Source organism: Equus asinus, chromosome 2, assembly GCF_041296235.1.
Source record: "Equus asinus isolate D_3611 breed Donkey chromosome 2, EquAss-T2T_v2, whole genome shotgun sequence".
Lineage (NCBI taxonomy): Eukaryota > Metazoa > Chordata > Mammalia > Perissodactyla > Equidae > Equus > Equus asinus.
In genome coordinates, this window is record NC_091791.1 from 156815864 (window position 1) to 156835631 (window position 19768).

A 19768-nucleotide genomic window follows, 5' to 3' on the forward strand; every position below is an offset into this window, starting at 1 on the left:
GGGTGCTGCTTTCCTCTTTCTGTAGACAGACCTTCTGCTTTTGCAGAATTTTAAGGTAAAGATCAGAGTAATGGCAACTCCTCCACTTAGTATGTGAGGTTCCCAGTACTGTGACTCTGACCTACATTTCCACACTTCTCTCCCTGCCTACGAGTGCTTTCTAATTCCACCAAACTGGGCTTCACATCCTTTCCTAAATATCCTTTTTTAAAATAATTTAATTTTTTTTGGTGAGGAAGATTGTCCCTGAGCTAACATCTGTGCCAGTCTTCCTCTATTTTTTGTATGTGGGATGCCACCACAGCATGGCTTGATGAGCAGTGTGTAGGTCCACACCCGGGATCCGAACCCGTGAACTCCTGGCTGCTGAAGTGGAGCATGTGAACTTAACCACTACACCATAGGGCCGCCCCCCTAAATATACTTTTAATAACTCTCTCATCTCCAAGAGTAGAAACCATGTCTTTCCCCACCCAGAATACCCTTACCTCCATTTCATTCTGTCAAGATGTGACCCCTCCTTCAAGGTCCACCTCAAATGCCACCTCTTCATGAAGGCTGAGCCATTTCTTCTAGTCAGATCCGGCTTTTGCTGTCCTCCACACTGCCTCAGTGATTCGTTTGTACCTCCCTCCAGGCCCTTACTGTATTCTGCCCTGTATGAGAGCCAGTGGCTCCTGGACCCTTCCTGGGACAGGATCCTGGTTATCTCTGCACCCCCACAGTACCTAGCACAGCACTCTTTGAACAAAACACCCTGGACTTGAGTCGAGACCGTTCAAGCCTGGAACTCCAACTCTGCCACTTGATGGTGGTGTTATTCATGGGCCGGTTGTTTATCAAGGGGCGATATTCCAAATATTTAATGACTGGTATAGCACAGGCCCCCATCAGTCTGCACAGATGCCACTTGGACAGACTGAACCTCAGGTCTGTCTGTGTGCCTTTCTCATCTGTAAGGTGCATATAGTCCCTCCCCTCCTCACAAGGTTGTGGTGGTGGTCAAATGAGATCCTGCATGTGAAAGTATTTTGTAAAGTGCAAAGTGCTCTGCAAAGGTAAGTCGGGTTGTTTAGCGGTATTTCCGATGCGTGTGTGGGGTTAGTGGCTCCGCCCTCAGCATTCCCTCCTGCTCTGCTCTGCTCAGAGCAGGCTCCCAGGAGCTGACCAAAGAGGTGTTGATCAGTTGAGTAGGACACAACAAACAGAAGAAATCTTGGAATCCACCTATTAGATCCCACGATATCAGCTGCTTCAGACATCTCCCCTCACCTTTTCAGTCCTAAAAATGTCAATTTTTCGGTAGATAAGTTTGGGGAAATCTAATCAAAATCAAAAGCCTAGGAAGGCTTTTTGAACTTTAGCCTAAGCTTTTCTCACTTGAGGACACCTTGTTCTATCGCACAATGACTTTAAAATTCAGGATCCTTCCAGATATCTGGGGATCTCTGATAGTCACTGTGTGTCAAGGGGCTGCTCTGTCTAGATCTGTAAATGGAACTAAAGGCCAGCAACATGAACACAAATTGAAAGGATGGTCTAAATAAATGTTAGTTCCTGCTTTGTCCTTATAGTTTCTTGATTCCTCTTTTTACCCTTTCTTCTTAAAACCTATATTAGTTTCCTCACCATCACCCCCCAGCAGCCCCTCACAGCTCTGGATCCTGGGAATGCAAATCCTTAGCTATTTCTTCCTTCCAAAGGCATTTAACTCTTTCCTTACATTAGGCGCAGTCACTGTTTTGTGTTACTCAGTAGTTGCTAGTCGCTATCTGTTCTTACATACTGTGACTTCAGTGAGAGAAGTGGCCCAGTGTGGCGCATACGGCAGCAGACTAGAGACTACAGGGAACTGACAGGAAGTCAACACATCCTTTTCCTTTTCCTTGGAGGATCCTCATTTAAAAGGCAATGCAGGACTGTCATAGACTAACACTCGAGACTCAGTGATAAAACCACCAACAAGGGGCCCCTTCCTAGCTGTGGGACCACTGATGAGTTAATTTACCGCCCTTGAGTCTGTTTCTTCATCTACCACACAGAGCTGTGATCCAAATTTAGAGAGAACGTCTGTAATACGGCCGAGCTCGCATCTAGCACAGGGGGTACTCAAGATAAGATGGCCGTGGTGGTGGTTCCTAATGTCACTTACATGTGGGCTGGCTCCAGAAACCCTCAAGTACTGAGGTAAAGGATGCGCCTCTAGTCTTCACAACTCTCAGAATGAGAAGCTGTGGGATACAGTGGGAAGGGCAGGGCTTGAGTCAAAAGACGGGAACTCAAGTCCCAAAACTGTCACTCATCACATGGTGAGTTTAGGCAGGTGGCATTACCTTACTCTCTGTTTCCCCACCTATAAATTAATGAAATAATGTACATCCACAGAGTTGTTGTGAGGCTCAAATGAGCTAACGTGCAAGGAGAGGGTAGTTAGTGAGAAAGCACTGATAATGGTACGTTGTTAGTTCTTCGCACAGTGAGGGTTCGTGTGCCTACGTGGCGGCTGTCAGGCCACCTAGATATTTGGAACCCACAAGTCAACCAGATAGCACAGTGGTTTGGACTCAGTTCAGGACTTTGTTCTCCCCCCAAAAAAATCAAAGTTCTCTCCTTATCTGGAATGATCTCCTGATTCCCTCTCTGCTGGGAGGGATGGAGGGAGGACATCATCAAGCTCTCATTCTGCAGATGAGCAAATTGAGACTGAGAAATGATTAGACCTCTCCCAGGGCTGGGAAGCCAGGGTTCAAATCCCAGGTCTGCCCCTTAGCTAAACTTGGGAAAGTTACCTTGCTCCCTTTTTGCCTCAGTTTCTTCATCTATCAGATGACAATAATACTGCCTATCTCATAGAGTGAATACATGTAAAGAGTCTCTGGGAACAGTACCTGGGACACAGGACACACTCCAAGTATGTTAACAAAAAGAGCAACAGAGAGAGACAGTGAGAGAGGGAGAGAGAGTCAGGCTCAACTTTGAATTTAGTTCATTTCTTCTGGTCAGATGCTGACTTTCCTCCAACAATAGCAAATATTTCTCGGGTCTCCTCCATCTTCCAGTTCATATCAACATTGTGAGTTTCAGTGGTGCATTTTTGCCATTTCTGTAGGACGATGACACAGCACCGGTTCGTGACCTGGGCTGTTTTGAAACACATTATTTGGCTCTTGGCTCCTGAACAGAGGGCAGTTTCTTCTTTCCTTCAGATAATAAGAGATTCCTCACCCACCCGTGCACTTCTCTCTCTCAGAGTTGTTCCCCAGGGCCTCACGCAGATTTCTCTCTAGCACCTCAGGAAACTAAGAAATCTTTATGTCTTGAGGGTCTAAGGGGCAGGACATGTAAAACCTAGGATTGGAAGGCCCCCAGCTAACTCTGCCATGGATTGGGACCATGCTTGAGGGGAAACCAAGTCCAGTCTCAGTGGCATGGAGGGTGTGACAAACCACAATGGACAACGAGTCTTTGAATGGTGATTATAGTTTTGTATTTCATGAAAAGTCATAGTCTCAGCCTGGAATAGCCAAAGACTAAGAGGAGCAAAGAGAAAAGCAAAAGAAAGCCCCAGGCCAGCAAGATAAGAACAATTCACCCACTGTTAACGGTGCTTCCCAGTTTCCTAAGCCTTTTTCTGTATTGAATCAAACGTAATCTAATCCTGACTACAAATAAGGAAGGGGAGGAGAGACTTTCAGAGTGACTTCTGTCTCAGTGACTTTTCCCATACGTGGGATAGGATGACATTTTTTTTTAAGATTTTATTTTTTTCCTTTTTCTCCCCAAAGCCCCCCGGTACATGGTTGTATATTCTTCGTTGTGGGTCCTTCTAGTTGTGGCATGTGGGATGCTGCCTCAGCGTGGCTTGATGAGCAGTGCCATGTCCATGCCCAGGATTCGAACCAACGAAACACTGGGCCTCCTGCAACGGAGCGCACGAACTTAACCACTCAGCCACAGGGCCAGCCCCAGGATGACATTTTTTATACAGGACTGTCCTTTGTGGAGCACTGTAGGCCAAGGATAGGGTCTGTGGTGCAAACTGAGTTATGGTGACACTGTATTCGGTGCACTGCTGTTTCAGTCAGCATACACTGATTGCTTCAGTCCTGTCAGGCACTGGAATGAGGTTATCCAGGCGTTTAGGTCAGTTAGGATGCAGTCAAGGCCGAGTTTGTGGCCAACCAGTCAGTGTGAGATGGGCCTTGTATTCCCTGGGTGAGTAATTGGGAAGTTCCCTTGAGTTGCTTCTCAGAATATCCAGCCAGTCAACAAATATGCAAAAAAGGCCCAGAATTTGACAGTCAAGAATGAAGCAGCAAGAGGAGTGTGCTCCAGGGAGCAAGGAAGAGGACTGCCCCAGACTTTCCTCCCCATTTTGTTTGCATTTCTTTGTCTTTGGGTCCACTCACCCCTTTGCTGGCCTCTCTCCTGGCCACCTGCAGGCCACTCTCTGCGTCCTCTGGGAAGCTGAGACAAGTCCCTGCTTCCCCTTCACCCCACCAGGCACATTCCTGGGGTGCTGTCGTGGGGAAGGGTCACCGCGTGTGAGCCAAGTAGGCTGCATTGACAGCAGCTCCCCAAAGACTCAAATTGCAGCTTAACTCCCCAGCCAGATAATTTGACTGTTGCAAGGAGTTTGATGGGCCCTGGTGAAGCAGCCGCCTGGGATGTTCCGTTGGTGCCACTTTCCAATAATGGCTCTTAGAGTTTGAGGTCATGCATCATCCCAGAGTCAGAGTACTGGGTCTGCCCAGGACCTGTCGCCGTCCTCCCTTCTCTTGTCTTTTAGTGCCAGCCCGGCCCCCTGACCCCCACACCCAGAACTGGGTCCAATTCATGGAACTGAAGAGGACAGCATCCCTCAGGACTTCTCAGACCCCTCATTCTTCCTGACAGGTGCAGACCGAGGCGGCAATCCCCAAGGAAGGCTGCTTTCTTGCTCAGCAGAGGCAATACAGCTAAAAGCTCTTTTTCACTTTACGCAATTCATGCGCTTGGTTAGACATTTATGGATTGCAATCGTTCATCCAAAAAATCTAGGTCACCCTTCACCTAGAGCTTCAGGCTTCAGAAGAAGAGCCATGCCCGGGGAGGAACGTTCCCGTCGATGTCTGGGTGGGCAGAGCGAGTGCAGAGAGTGTCTGCTGCAGGGGGAGGGTCAGGTGGGCCGATGCCGGGGCTGGGGCGGGGGGCGGGGGGGCTGGGGGGGGTGCTGTGAGCTCTCAGGGGACTTGGCGTTTTCACCCACACAGCCACTGGCTCACAGGCTCTCTGCATTCTCATCATCCTAGGTAAACAGTGCCAGTAACAGCAGCCTCGTGTTGATGTCATGAAAAGCGGTGGGTTTAAGGGTTCGGGTCTCCAGGGAGATTTTTAGAGTATGCACCATAATTGCAATGAGAGGGGTGAGCTTGGTCTGTATGGGTGCAGAGCTTCTTGGGGAGAAAAGGAGAAGTGGGGCGTGGGGAAGGGCTTTAGCCTGTAGCACAGATGGTTGAAGTTAGAGCTCTTCTCAATATAACTAGTCTTCACCTCCTCGCCTTCTAATCCCTGAGGAGAGGCAGATGTCAAGGAAAGAGCCCTGGGCTGGGGACCAGAGGGCCATCCTGTCCAGGAGCCTCCACTTACCTGCCCTGTGACCATGGCCCAGCATGACAGCTCGGTTTCCTCATCTTTAAAATTGAGCCCACGGTCCCTGGTACTGCACAGCGTTGTGCAACTCAGACATTCAACACAGTGGATTCTATTTATTGCACCTGTGTGCTTTAAAAGCCGAAAGCATTGTTATCAGATGTTCTCCTCCAGGGAGAGCAGTGGTTCTCCAGCTGCTGGCTCGCTTCAGGGAAGATTTGAGTGTGTGCATGCACGTATTATGCGTGTGTCTGTACGTGTATCTAGATGCTGTGCAACTTGAAACGCCTGCTCCCCCCACTCTGGCCCAGCAGGACAGTGAATAAGTATCAACAGAATGAAGGGAGGAAGCGCAAGTTCTTTTCCTTCACCAAGTGTCTCCCTGGTTGGCCTCTCGGGGCCAGGCGTTGAGGGAGGCCTGATTAGACCAAAGCCCCGCTAAGCTGGGGTTGATTAGCCGGGATTTTCCCTGCTCTGAGTCCCTGGCCTTGGCTGTCATCACCCCCCAGGGTTGAAGGAGAGAGGAGGGGAGCCTGACTAACCCCCTCCCCACTTTGGTAAGACTCTGCTTGAAGGCCTGTTGCAGAAGTTTGAAATCGCAGGTCAAGGTTAAACTGAGGCTTGTATGTTGCCCATGTTGTGGGATCCCCTGGCTGATGCAAATAAACAATTAAATTCTACTTGTAACTGAGGTATTCAGAGCTTCTGAACCCTATGCTGGGCCAAGGAATAGGAAATATTCTAGGTAGACCTCACTCCTGTGGCAGGCTCCATACCATGGGCCTGAATCTGATATACCAGGTGGCCCTGGAGGGACCAGGAGCAGGGCTAGATTTATAAGGAAATGGGAGCTTCTCCTCTTCCAAGTTCTCACTTTACAGTCAAATTTTTGCCCTTGGGGTCAAGCACTAACCACTCTAAGCCCTGCTGTTGCAGTGCCATGTCTCTGGGAGGATGCCCTCTGGAAGTCCTCTCCTCCAGAGGAATGTGTTCGCCTGGATTCCCTGCTCAGTCACCAGGCAAGACCTGGAGGGCATGGGAGTAGGAGTGAGGTGAGGAGGAAAGTGGGTTCAGGAGCACCCGGGAGCAAGGAGGCCGGGTAGGAAGAGGACAGGGAGCTGAGCAGGCTCCCGCCCTTTGACGTCAGGTGTGCTGCTGAGAGCTGCAACCAGGTGTGTTGGAGCAGCTGCATCTGGCCTGAGCGCTGACAGCAAGCCTCTCTTGCCAGCTCCACGTTCAGTCACTTCCCGTTGGTAGCTCAGAATTGGCCATAGTGAGAGTATTTACACCACAGAAATCTGCAAATCAGGGTCTGTCGCCCTCCCCCTTCGCGCCCCCCCCAGGAGGGCTGTTCTTGAAACTCTTACCAACACACCACGGGCAGCCACCACACTGATTCTCACACTTGCCCTGTGAAGTGAGGCCCCATCCTTAGCAAGTCACCTGCTTTCTCCTGATTGTTCTCTCCCCCAGTCTTGAGAGGCTGGGGACAAATGCCAGATCAAGGGGCTGCCCAAGACATGTTTTAAGCTGCTCCAGCAGCAGAAGCTCTGAGAGTTCAAAGTGTGTCACCACACTCTTTTTTCCACACGCACTTCCTGCCCCAGTTGCAACTGCTGGCGCTCAAAAAACAAAGAAACAAAAACAAACAGTGAACCTATGTTCAGTTTGGCAGTTTTTGTACACTCTCCAGACAGGATTTAATGAATGTGCCGGTGTTGCTGTCAAGTAGGTTTTATTTCTCTGGAATGTGTATCGCGTTGTCGTACATTCAGAATTCTGTGTGCATCTGTCAGGTTCTACCTGGATCAAGTCTTCTCGTTTCTGGAGATACTGACCTCCACCAGCAGCTCAGCCCTGCTCTAGGCTCTGCATCCAGCTCTGCCCTGTTTTTCTGACATTAGCTTTCCTGTCACCATCTCCTGGCCCCTGGTTTCGGCACACCTGTTATTTTGTGTTATGTCCTCAATGCTGACAGCGTGCGTACCGTCAGTATAGCAGTTTCTGACATTCTACCTTTGGTGCAGTCAAAACCCCTTCACACATCAAGAGATTTCCATGGAAGCCAAAACAAAGGAAGAGATGACTCTATTCCGGAGTCTCTCTGATGTTGGGCATGTTTTATGTCCATGTTGCAGCGAGCCATTTCTGCCTCATCCCCCAGACAAGCCTTCACTGTAGGAAAGTCGCCCCAGCTCTGGTCAGCAAGAAACAGGGTCTGGAATGCAGCCCTTTGCAAGTTTGCTCTCCCGGGATTCTCATCTGCATCAGGGAGCAGTTCATTGCTCTCAGAGGCAAGAAGCTTGCTGAAGATTAAACCACAGAAGGGAAGAAAAAAGTCTACAGGGCGATTTAGGGGCAGGGGGCTGGACCAGGTGGCCTCTTGAGTCTTGAAGTTCTGGGTCACCTCACCACAGATATCAAGAGATGCTTCCTGAACCACCACAACTGGCTGGGTCTCTCCTGCTCTGAACCATATCACCACTCAGCGTGGTCTCCATGGGCTTCACTCTTAACACTTTCTACCTGCTGCTGCTTGGGCGTGTGTCTTATTCCCCAACTAGATAGTGAGCTCCTCAATGACAAGAGTTTTCTCATAGCTTTTCAGATCTTCTTTGGTACCTAGGACAGTGCCCTGCACAGAGGAGATTTATTATAAAGTGTTTTTAATTGAAGTAGAATGAAGAGTTGCCATTTAGCTAGTTAGGGAGCCATAGCTTTTTATTGGAAGGGTACAAATAGAAGCTGACAGCCAGTTACCTGTGATACTTTTAGGAGGAAATAATGCATTGGATAAAAGTTTCTAAAGTTTTTTCTACCCCAAGATTTGGGGATACCATGAAGTGTAGCTATTGCCAGCACTGAGTCTAATGATGGAAAATGGGTTGTTGGCTCATAAACAAATGACTCTCTAGAAGCCACATGGCTTTTCTGTTTGCTCTGTGGAGCAAATGGTCCATGGGATGGGTGGGTCTTTGACTAGCATATGTCTCTAGCAGCATACATTACTCCTCAGATTAAGTGAGAGAGGATGGAAGATGGACATTTTAGACCTCACTGAGGTTTCAACCTTTTAAAGTCTTCTGAAGCGTAAGGAGAAGCAGATGGCAATGGGAAACTAGGCACATTTTATTATGCATTGCACATTTTACTTATTAGAATTTTTAATATGACACCCTGCATTTTAAAAAAGCCTAAAGATGCAAACAAAATGAAATTATTCACTGAAATATTTAAATCAGCTTACAGCAATTATATCAAAATATCAAAATAAAATCTAGCAGCCTAGAAGGTAGATTCCCCTTGACCACCCACTTTGAAATCTGACTTTCTGAGGGAGGCTCTTCCCCTCTGAAAGGAAGAAGTGCATGCTCTGTGAGACAGGGGAGGATGGGAATGCATCCTTGATGAGGTCATACGGAGGGCGAAGGTCATGCTGGGGAGAGATGGTGATAGGAATGAGGGCAAGTGCAAAGCGGAGACATTCTCCTCTTGGAAGAGCAGAGCCCAGAAGGGAGTTCTGGCCCAGGGCAGAGATACTTCTTCCCTCGCCCCGTCTCTGGTTCCCTTTGCTGAGTGAGTCATCCACTCCCGGCCTTACCATTTGTCAGCCCTCACTCCCACAGACAGCGTGCGAGGATTAACAAGCCACAGTAGGGGAATGTCACAGACCTCTGTGGAAGAGGGTGTGCAAGGTAAAAGTGGAGAGCGAATGTGATTGTGAACCTTAGGCACAGTACCCTTCTTATCTTAAAGGTAACTTGAATGATCAGTGTCAATCAACCAAGGCATACAAGAGATTTTCAGCAATCACCAGAGGAGAAAAGCTATTCTTCCAAATGTGCAGTGGTTCCAATCCACTCTCCCAGTGGCATGTCTCAGACTTGCGCCCTAAGGACTGGAGGACAACTTAAAGCTCCTCTACCTTAGTCCCCCATTTAGTACTTGAATTTCCTTTCCTGACAAATGGTCACGCGGCATGCAGCCAAGGGTAGTGGAAAGAGCTGGGGTTCTGGAATCAGACAGACCTGGAGCCAGATCCTAGCTCCTCCACTCATTGTCTCTTTGACCTAGAACAAATTATCCAATCTCTCTATGCTTTAATTTCCTCAGCTGTACATTGTGAAAAATATCAATGTTGCAGAGTTGTTGTAAGAATTAGAAATAATATTGTTAAAGTGCTTAGACAGCTCTGGTATTTAGTGGGACTTCCATATACAACAACTATGCCGGTTGCAATAATAGAATTAAGTGTCTGTCTCCAGCCTCTCTTGAGTACATCTGTGATGGGAATGCTTTCCATTGTTGAGCAGTCCCAGTGGTTAGAAGTTTCTGCCATATGTCATGCCCCGTTGTCTTTCTATAACTTCCTCTGTTCATCCTCTCTGGTTCTGCTTTTTGTGGCCTAACAGAACAAATCTAATCCTTCTCCCACGTATAACACTCCAGATATTCAAAGACAATTCTAACATCTTTCTCGAGACTTCTCCATGGCAAATCTTTTTAGTTCCTTGACTCCTTCCATAGATAACTTGTTTTGATTCTCACCCAGGATGCTTCTAAGCCCTCGTCCCTCATATATGAGCACCCCTGGCAAGATGCTACCAGCCACAAAGAACAGTTGAGATAGCAAGTCTTAGATTCTGTCCGTACTGAATAAGCCTGCGACTGTGTCCATAGCTCCAAGAACATTCTAATGCGTACCCTGCAAACGTGTTTCACAGGTTCTCCTGCTTCTTACCATAGTGTGCGGGAATATGAGTACCACTACCTCTGCGAGGAAAGATGCATGATAAAAACTATATTGTCAGATGCTGAATTGAAAAGTTCCCCCCCACCATAATTGTGGTGGATTTGATTGCATTATTGCTCTCCCCCCTCCCCCCCTGCCATTTTTCACCTTCTTTCTGTCAGTTTTTCATGTGACCTTGAGGTTCTTGCCCTTTGACTCGAGATTCAGCAGTGTGACTCACTTTGGCCAACAGACTAAGGCAGAAGTGACAGCATGCCAGTTGCAAGCCTGGGCTTAAGAGGCCTTGGGTATTTCTAGTTGCCCTTCAGTGCCCTGCCATCGCCACGAGAGAACACGCCTCAGCGAGCCCACTGGTCCAAGGAACCTGGGGGGAATGCGGAGCAGGGCTCCCAGGAAAGCCCAGCCTAAATGAGCCGACACCCAGCCAACTCACAGACAATTGAGAGAAAAAAATGATTAGTGTTTTCAGTCACTGAGTTTTGGGGTGGTTTGTTATGCAGAATTTTTGTGGCAAGAGATAAGTATTATAGAAATTATTTGGGCCAGAAAACATAGAGATAGCCATACTAACTCTACCTCACCAGAGAATAAGTTAAGAAAAATGAGTGAAAGATTTTAAAAAATATAACCCGGCTAGCTGAATACTTCATAAAAGTGATGTGTCAAGTCGTAGCTTTGAATTTCTTTTGTAAACTGTGGCCAAGAGGAGAATAAGTGTGTATGCTAAATATCATCAATGAAAGAGCTAATGACAAAAGCAAACTCAATATCCAAAGATGCAGGAAAAGGTAGGGGGGTCTCCTTTTTGATCCAGTTCACTCATTTACTCAACAAATGTTTCAGGAATACCGACTTTGTATCAGTACTTTCTAGGCCCTGGAGATATGGTTGTGGGAAAAACAGACAAAGCTCAGGTCTCATGAAGCTTATGTTCTAGTCAAGACTCAGAACATACAAATTAAACAAATAAAATAACTTCAGGTCATGATAAGTGCTATGAAGAAACTCAGGCAGAGTAATGGCTATCTGAGGTAGTTTAAGGAAGACCTCTCTGAGGATGTGACATTGAAATTGAGACCTAAATGGTATCAATGGACCAAGGGAAAAAAGACCACATTGAAGGAAATAAATGCAAAGACTATGAGGTAGGAATAAGGTCAGAGGGTCGGAAGTATAACTAGAAGTGTAGAGAAGAGTAAAGTGGTATGAAATGAAGTAGGAGATATGAAAAGGGGCTGGAAATCCGTTGGCCATAATAAGAAGTTGGTGTTTTATTATAAGTATAATGGAATCCATTAAAATGTATTAAGCATGTGACCTGACTTATGGGTTTTAGGAGCTCACTCCTGGCTGCTGTGTGGAGAATGGATGGTAGATGGACAAGAGTGGAAGCAGGGAGGTCAATGAGGTCATTGCATCATGGTGATGGCTACAGCTAGTGTGATGGCAAGGATGGAGAGAAATGATGGGTTTGAGATATATTCCGAAAATAGAATCAAGACTTGCTAATGGAGTGGATGTGAGGGAAAGTGAGAAATGAAGGATGACTCCTAGGTTTTTTGTTTGAGTAACTGAGAGGATGGGTGGTGGTGCCATTTCCTGAGATGAGGAAGAATGGAGGAGGAATGAATTAGGGGGAGGGGTAGGTCAAGAGTTTTGTTTGGATGAGTTAAGTTTGAAATTAGACATCTGAGTGGATTTGCCAAGTAGGATGTTGGACATACTAAGTTGGTACCCAGGCCTGAAGATATTAGTTGGGCAGTCATCAGCATTCAGATAGTATTTTAGACAAAGAACTAGATGAATTCACCTAGAAAAAAGAAGTTAAAATTTTTTTAATTTAAAATTTAAGAAGTTTTAAATTTTAAAAATTGTTATAGAAAAGGAAGTAGGAGGACTACGCTACAGAGCACACTGACATTTAAAAGCTTAGCAGAGGAAGAGAAGACAGAAGAGCCTGAGAGAGAAGCTGAGAGAGTGTGATGTTACAGAAGCCAAGAGAAGAAAGTGTTCCAGGACAGAGAGACTTGTCAACTTGGTTGGGTTGAATGCAACTTGAGTCATAAAGTAAGATGAGGACAGAGGAATAAACATTAGACTTGGCAATGTGGAGCTGGTTGGTCATCTTGAAAATAAAATATTTAGTGGAATGATAGAGATAGAAATCAAAATGGAATGGTTGAAAATGAATGGGAGGTGAGAAATTAATGACAGTGAGATTTGCTGAAAGGGGGAACAGAGAAATGGAGAGGTAGCTAGAGAGGATGAGAGTTTAAGGTTTTATTTTATTTCATTTTGTTTTAAATAGGAGATTCTGGGGCATGTCTAAATGCCAGTGGAAGTAAATCAGGAGAGAGAGAGAAAGTTGATAATGCAGGAACGAAAGTGGACAAAGGTGGCAGGATCAACGTTCTTGAGAAAGGAGGAGACCCAGAACACAGTGGAAGTGTTGGCCTCCAAAAGGCCTTCCATGGAAACCAAGGATGGCAGGCAGTAAGAGTAATAGAGTGTGGGTAAATTGGTGGATTTAGTGATGGGAAGGTGAATAATCCTGTCAGTTTACTTATATTTTCTCAATGAACTATGACTTTAGGTCATCATTTGAGAATGAACCAGGACTTCTAAGTCCTGAGTCCAAATGTACTATGTCCTTCATTTACCATCTGGTACACTTGGAAAGAATGACAATGACAACCTCTTTTGTATAATGTTTTTTAAAGAGCTATCAAATGATAAAACAATTCATATATATTCTTTCATTTGATGCTTTACTCTAAATCATTCAAGTGCCCAGCTGGGAACAGAATTCACGTTGTTTGTTTAAATGAAGACACTTTAATGAAGGAACTACTTACAGAGATGAGAGTGGAATTAAGAGATGCTGCAGCCAGAGACTGTCAACAGGCAGAAGTCATTGCCACACTTAGGTGCAAAGGGTCAAGGGAGATGAAGTGTTTAGATGCCAGTGAGAGCTGGAGTCATGAAGGAGGGGTCAACGAGTGTGATCATTCATTGAAGGGACCAGTAGTGACTATCAAGTGCCGAAGCAGAGGGAATGAGAAAGAAATATCCTGACTTCTCTCTTGCTGATGCTTCCCAATGGCTGAACCCCACTGGAAGCTGGCTGGCAGCATGCAATCCATGGTGAAGGACAGAGAGTAGATCCAGCAGCGAATAACCAACACAGCGCCTAACACTTCATGCCATACATGTTGAAAAGGATTTGAAAACCACTCCAAGGGGAATCTTTAAGCCTAATGCCAGTGTACAGAATGCATCTTATTATTTGGTACCAGCTGGGAGTTGGAAAAGCTAGCTAAACATGCTCTTTGATACAAATCATCATGGACACTTGTAACCCACCCATAATCTCCAAATGTAATGTTTGCCCATGGTCTTCCTCCTTTATTTCCATCCAGAGGCATGTTGCCCATAAAACTAGAGTAGCTTATGTTTCAGGGCCCCTCACTGGCATGAGTCCCTCCCAAGGCCATCGCAGAGCCCTGGAAATGTATTCATATGTTTTTGTAAAATTTGCAAAAGTAAAATATTTTAACTGTAATCTATTAAGACTATAGCTTTTTTCACTCTGACCTAGAAAGGACCCCCGCCTCTCAATTATATGCACTTTAGGCCCCACAAAACCTGGATCTTTTCTGCTTTCAACAGAGACTCAAGCGTACTGGTACAAATTTTATCCCTTCCCAAGATTCTACCACTTTTTGAGTAGGGTGGCTAATGAGCATCAAAATGGACATTTGGGGAAGGGGAGAACACGGTGGGAGGATAGGAAAAGCAAAGAAGGGAGGGATGTGTGGTGCTGGGGCAGCGGAAGCAAAGCCCTGACCTGGGGAACCCACACTCATCCACCCTTGAGGAATGGAGGGTGGTCACCCCCAGGTGACTAATTTCTTTCCGGGGCCTCACTCAGATGCTGCTCTTTATGTTTTCAGATGCAGATGGAAACCTGTGTCGAAGTAACCAGCAGTTGCAAGTCATGCTGACCATGCACCGAATTCTCATTTCCTCTGCCGAACTGCTCCAAAAAGTTATCACCCTATATCCTTTAGCACAGTGACTGGCAATCCTAAAACAGGCTTCATTCGCAAGTATCTCGGAATTTGAAGTATGCTTTTCATTTTGATTGGTTTGGAAGAACCCTGAGTGGTAAATGGGTTCATGTGTCCTTTCAGAGGTATAGGGTTTGTGTGTGTGTTTGTGTGTGTGTGTCCATACATGTGTCTGTGTATTTTCTGTTGGGTGGGGCGATATGATTGATGCTGATTACTCTGGGAAGTGGTCAGAGAAATCAACATGTAAACACAGTCTTCTTTGGTATCTCTTGCTAGTAAAAAATACTTGTCCTGTAGATTAATCAAAATTCATTTTCATCCTCTGCGGATTGACAGGTGTGCAAGCGTTGACTCACATGATAGACTGCATTCTGGCTTTTCTGTCCAATTTTTTTACCTTCTCCAGGTCCTAAAGAAAGCTTCCTGATGCCCTGGCATCTGGAGAGTCTGCTGGGGCCTTTTTGCTTCAGGCAGAGGCACTGGCTATGCGCCAAGCAAAGCCTGTTGAAGGTTAACCTTCTCAGGGGTGTGAATTGAGTAGGGTGGAGAAAGTGCCCGCCTTCTCCCTCTTGCTGATGACACTGTAAGCTGTGGTCCCTGACAAGAAAGGACTGTAGGTGGGGTGAGCCTGTTTAGCGCCCAAAGCTCAGGTCCCTGGCACTGAGTCATGGTTCGTGGATTCTCTAATCCTTCACCACTCTCCTGACCCCTCCCTTTCATCTTTTGGCACACAGAAAAAAATAGAAGCCACCAGGACTGAATCTCTTCACTAAACCTACTTAATGAAATTTTCCCTCTTGTATTAAAAGAGGTGTTCCCAGTGCATTCCAAGGGCAGAGCATTGAGAGGGGTCCACGTGATAAGAGATGCAGGTAGAAGTGGTGACTGGTGTGCAGAGAATTTTAAGACCATAATAAAACCAACTCAGAGTTGGTCTACTTTTTGTTAACTCCATGTCCCAACCATTCCAAACAATGTCAATGATTAAATGCTCCTTACTGAACAAATCGTTTGTTGGTCTGAGGACTAAGTTGTCCCTGGGGCACCCGCCCTTGGTGCACCGCCTGCCACCTGCCCATACAGCAGGATGGACCCCTCTCCCCTTCCCAGCCCCCCTCCCACTTCTCACAGACTCCTACCCCGTCAGTTATCTCCTCTCTTGCTATACTTTTAAAGTCTGTCTCTTCAATGACCTGCCCCTCAACCTAAAACACAGTGAAGTCTCTCCAACCTAAAAATAAACTCTCAAGCCTGCCTCCCCTTCATTCCATTGTTAGGGTTAGAAATCTGATGTGCAGACTTCTTAAAATAGTCTGCCCTCACTATCTCCGATCTCTCAACTCCTACTCGCTCCTTCACTCAATTGTGGCCCCCACCACTGTACTCAGACTTTCCTCTGATGTCACCAGTGACCTCCCAGTTGCTAAGCCCAGTGGCTTTTTTCCATCCTGGTTTACAGTGGGCATTGTTGACAATCCCCTGCCTCTCCGAACTCTCCCTCCAGGGCTCCCAGACACGCCTGGCTCTCCTTCCTCCTGGGCTCTTCCTCTTCCAGCTTTCTATCTAGCCTCTCCTCGAGCACCTCTTAAACCCAGAGAGGACATCCTGGTTTTCTTCTCACTCTGCTTCCTTCCCTGGGTGATTTCCACCACCGTTCCTCTGTGCTTATGACTTTCAAGGCTGTATTTCTCTAACCCAAACCATTTTTATTTTAATGTTTGTACTAGTTTGTCCTGTAGACACTTTAATCTTAATATGTTCAAAACTTAACTCATCCCTACTCCCATCCCCAATTACTACCCATTAATTCTGCTTTGACACCTGTATTTTCATTTTCAGTTTCAGTTAACGGTGTCATTACCCGGCCAATTGCCTAAACCAGAAACATCAGAAGCACTCCTGGCTCCTTGCTACCTTTCATCTCCCACAGAGTCCATTCCCCAGTCCAGGGTTTCTGCTTCAGAAGTGACTCTTCTCTGGTCTCTTCTCTCGATTCTCACGCCTCTGCCTTAGTTTGGGCCCTCATTGCCTCTCTCCTAGGCCTCTATCCTGTACTGGTCTTCTCATCTACGAGGCCTCCCCGTCCCGTTCCTTATCTACCGCTGAAGTTACTTTCCTAAGAAGCAAATCACATAGGCCATTGCTTCAGAGCCTCTGCAAACGACAGGGGTAATGTCAGACTCCTCAGTTGCCAGGAAAAGGCCCTCCACAGTCTGACCCCAGTGTATCCCTTCTGCTTCATCCTGCAGCTCTCTCAGAAACCCCTTCCCCCTCCACACTGAACTGCTCCACCCACCAGGCAGAATGGGGCCTCTTACAATTCCTGTGCCTGGAATGCCTCTTTCTCCCTCTTTACCTAGCAAGCTCTTTCAAGACCCATCTGTGAAGTCTTTGCTGACATTTCCAGCCCTCCCTTGACTTTTAAAAATACATCTACAGTCATGTGCCACATAACTTTTCAGTCAAGACGGACCTTATATACGATGATGCTCCCATGTGATTAGTACCATATAGCCTAGGTGTGTGGTAGGCTATCCCATCTAGGTTTGTGTAAGTACGCTCTATGACGTCCACACATGAAATTGTCTGATGACACCTTTCTCAGAATGTATCCCTGTCATTAAGCAATGCATGACTGTAGTGTTTTAACATAGTATTATTGATGGAAAATCTATTTAATTCTTATGACTTAGTTTTGTATTGCTTAAGTCAAACTGTCTTTCTTATATCTCTGGCCTGAATGTAATCTGCCTTGAAAAGCTTTTCATCAATGCTTGCAGAAAGTGGGAAGTGTTTTTATTGTGTTAGCTAAAAAAAATGGATCTGCCTAGACTTCAGGTGTAAGTTTTGCAATGTAATCTGTATGTACTCTGGTCTTTTTAGATGACTGTTTCAAGTAAACCACAGAACCGTTGTGTCCAGTTGCTGCAGTTTGAATTGTGTTAGCAATCTGGAAGGTTGAAGGGGTACTGAAATTAATTACATGACAAGTTGCTTTAAAAAAAGATATAAATGTATTTTTAACATATATTTAAAAATACATACACCATATTGTAACTTACCTATTTACATGACATCTTGCCTGGTAGGCTGTGTGTCCTTCAACAGTGGGAACCAAGGCTTATCTATCTTTATTTCTCTAGAACTTAGCTTAATGGCCATTTCACGTTAGGATACAAGGAAAGTGTTACTGTGGGTGCAAAACATTAGGACACTCTTTCCATATATATCAGGACTTTTAGGTGGGAAATCTGCGTTTTGCTCAGGTCTGGGAGGGGGGAAGGGATTCTAAGAAGGGAATATGAAATAAAACTCCCTGTCATTGAAACCCAGGTTAAACATTGAAGGCAAAACAATTTTTTCTTCACACATAATGTCCCTGTTCTCTGGCGTGGAAGTAATAGAATTGTTAGTTAAATAAGCTCAGATGGTTTCCTGTTTTTCCATTGCTAAAGAGAGAGAGACATTTAAAAACATGCTTTGACTAGCTGAGATGCCTGAAGTACGGTCAGAGCCATCCTGGTGATTCCTCGTCACAGTCCTGGCTGTGAAGAGAAGGAAAAGGTGTGGAGCATGAAGCTTCCAGCAAACAGTTGACGTCGCCCCCTGGTCCGTCGGTGGCCTGAGCCTCTGATTACTGGCCTGCACGTGCTGGGCATCTGTTCCCTCTGCAGAGAAAGGGGTGCCCTGCCTCCCTTCGGGGCTGCCTTTGCTGTGGGGGAGGGGCTCTAAGGACCTTGGGAGGCTCTTTCTGCGTGGTGACCTGCATGCGCCCACAGGCTCAGCTCTGGGATGCAGACTGACTGGGTTCACACAGATACTGTCCCACGCACAGCCACCGGGCACCGCCAGCCAGATGGACACATGAAGAGAAGGATTAGGAGTGCCCAGGAGAAAGAGCAACTCCACGGGGAAAGGCACCTTTACAGGTCCACTTAGTTGTTTTCAAGAGGAGTGTGCTTTTTGTGCCTTCCTTGTTAGAAAGAAGAATACAGATTTCAACAGGTAGATCAAATGATGAAAACACAGGATCTGAGACGTGTTTATCTGGAACGTGCCTTATGACTGAATCTCTTTGCATCGAAGGGATGCATTTCCTTAGCCACGTGGCATGAAGAACGTAGAGTCATCTTATTCTCTTACCTTTCAGGCCCAAGAAAGGCAGGCATCAGAACTTTGCCTTCGTGAAATGTGCCAGTTGCCTGGGCTTATTTCTGTTTTGATTACCCTTATTGATGTGTGTGTGGTTTTGTGTGTTTGTTTTGGTGTTTTCAAGGACAGATTTTATAGGCAGTAAATCTATTAAAATGTAGTTTTTCAAATTAAAGTCATGTCATTAAAAGTACAAATTTTACAACCATAGTTCTTCTTTAGGGGCTCAAGTTAGTTTGCAAATCTTATTCTTTCTCTAAGTCTAACATGTTTCACCAAGCGTTTTTAAGGGGCCTTGAAAAATGTTTGGTTAACTTGAATAAGACTAATTAATTAAATACTTCCAATGGTTTTAAACTACAATTATGAATTTTACATTTTAGATTATTTTAAAATACTTCAGATGCCTTCCTGAATTCTAAATAGCTTTTATAACTCTAGCAGATTAGAGTGATGAACAGTAAAGCTAACATTATTTTAGATGTTCCAGAGCTATGCATAAACTTAATAAGATTTAAATTTAAAACCACAAGTCTAAGGCACTTAATTATATATTCCAAATTGAAGTTTCAAGGCTATCATTCTAATATGCTCTTGAACATCATCGACATATAGAATCTCAGGACACACAGATTCTTTCCTAATGAAAAATATCAGTACCATGACTTGGGCTTTTACTTTTCTATATTTAACTCTAAATTTTCCAGAGGTTAGACTACCCATTCCCACTGAAGGAAGGCCGTTCCCGTCCCCGTTAATTGAGGTCTCTGCCAGCTGGCTCACGGGATTCCTCTCAGGGGTCCTGCTGTGAAATTCACTGAACCCTAGATTGCAGTTATGGCACAGTTTTTAGAAGAGAAAGAGGACATATTGTCCTACGGGGAACACAGCCCACATAGCCTGATTGCTCAGTCTGTTGACAGAAGACGGTAGGACCCACCCAGGGTCCTCACTGGATTGGATCTTGCATTTCTTTGGCTTATAAAATAAATGAATATTCTTCCCATATATTTCTAAAGACATGCAAACTTGATGGAATCTCGCTATGTTTTCATATTCTTAGGACGGCACCATTCTCGTGGAATATTCCAAACGGTACGGATCCTTCACTTGACCTCCGATTGCATTTTGGATTATTCATGTGGCTTTTTCTGACTTG

General features: G+C 45.7%; 1 protein-coding gene across 3 annotated transcripts in view; it reads left to right on the forward strand.

Moving 5' to 3' along the window:
- The window catches only part of RASGRP1 (RAS guanyl releasing protein 1), a 76175-nt gene that overhangs the window by 27738 nt on the left and 28669 nt on the right, over nucleotides 1–19768 (forward strand). For 2 of the 3 annotated variants that reach the window (XM_014847330.3, XM_014847331.3), the window contains exon 3: nucleotides 14338–14443. In XM_014847330.3, coding sequence (XP_014702816.1) covers nucleotides 14338–14443 — 106 coding nt within the window. Of the gene's footprint in view, nucleotides 1–14337; nucleotides 14444–14512; nucleotides 19705–19768 lie in introns of those variants that run through there. The other variant, XM_044765182.2, reaches the window with a different exon arrangement.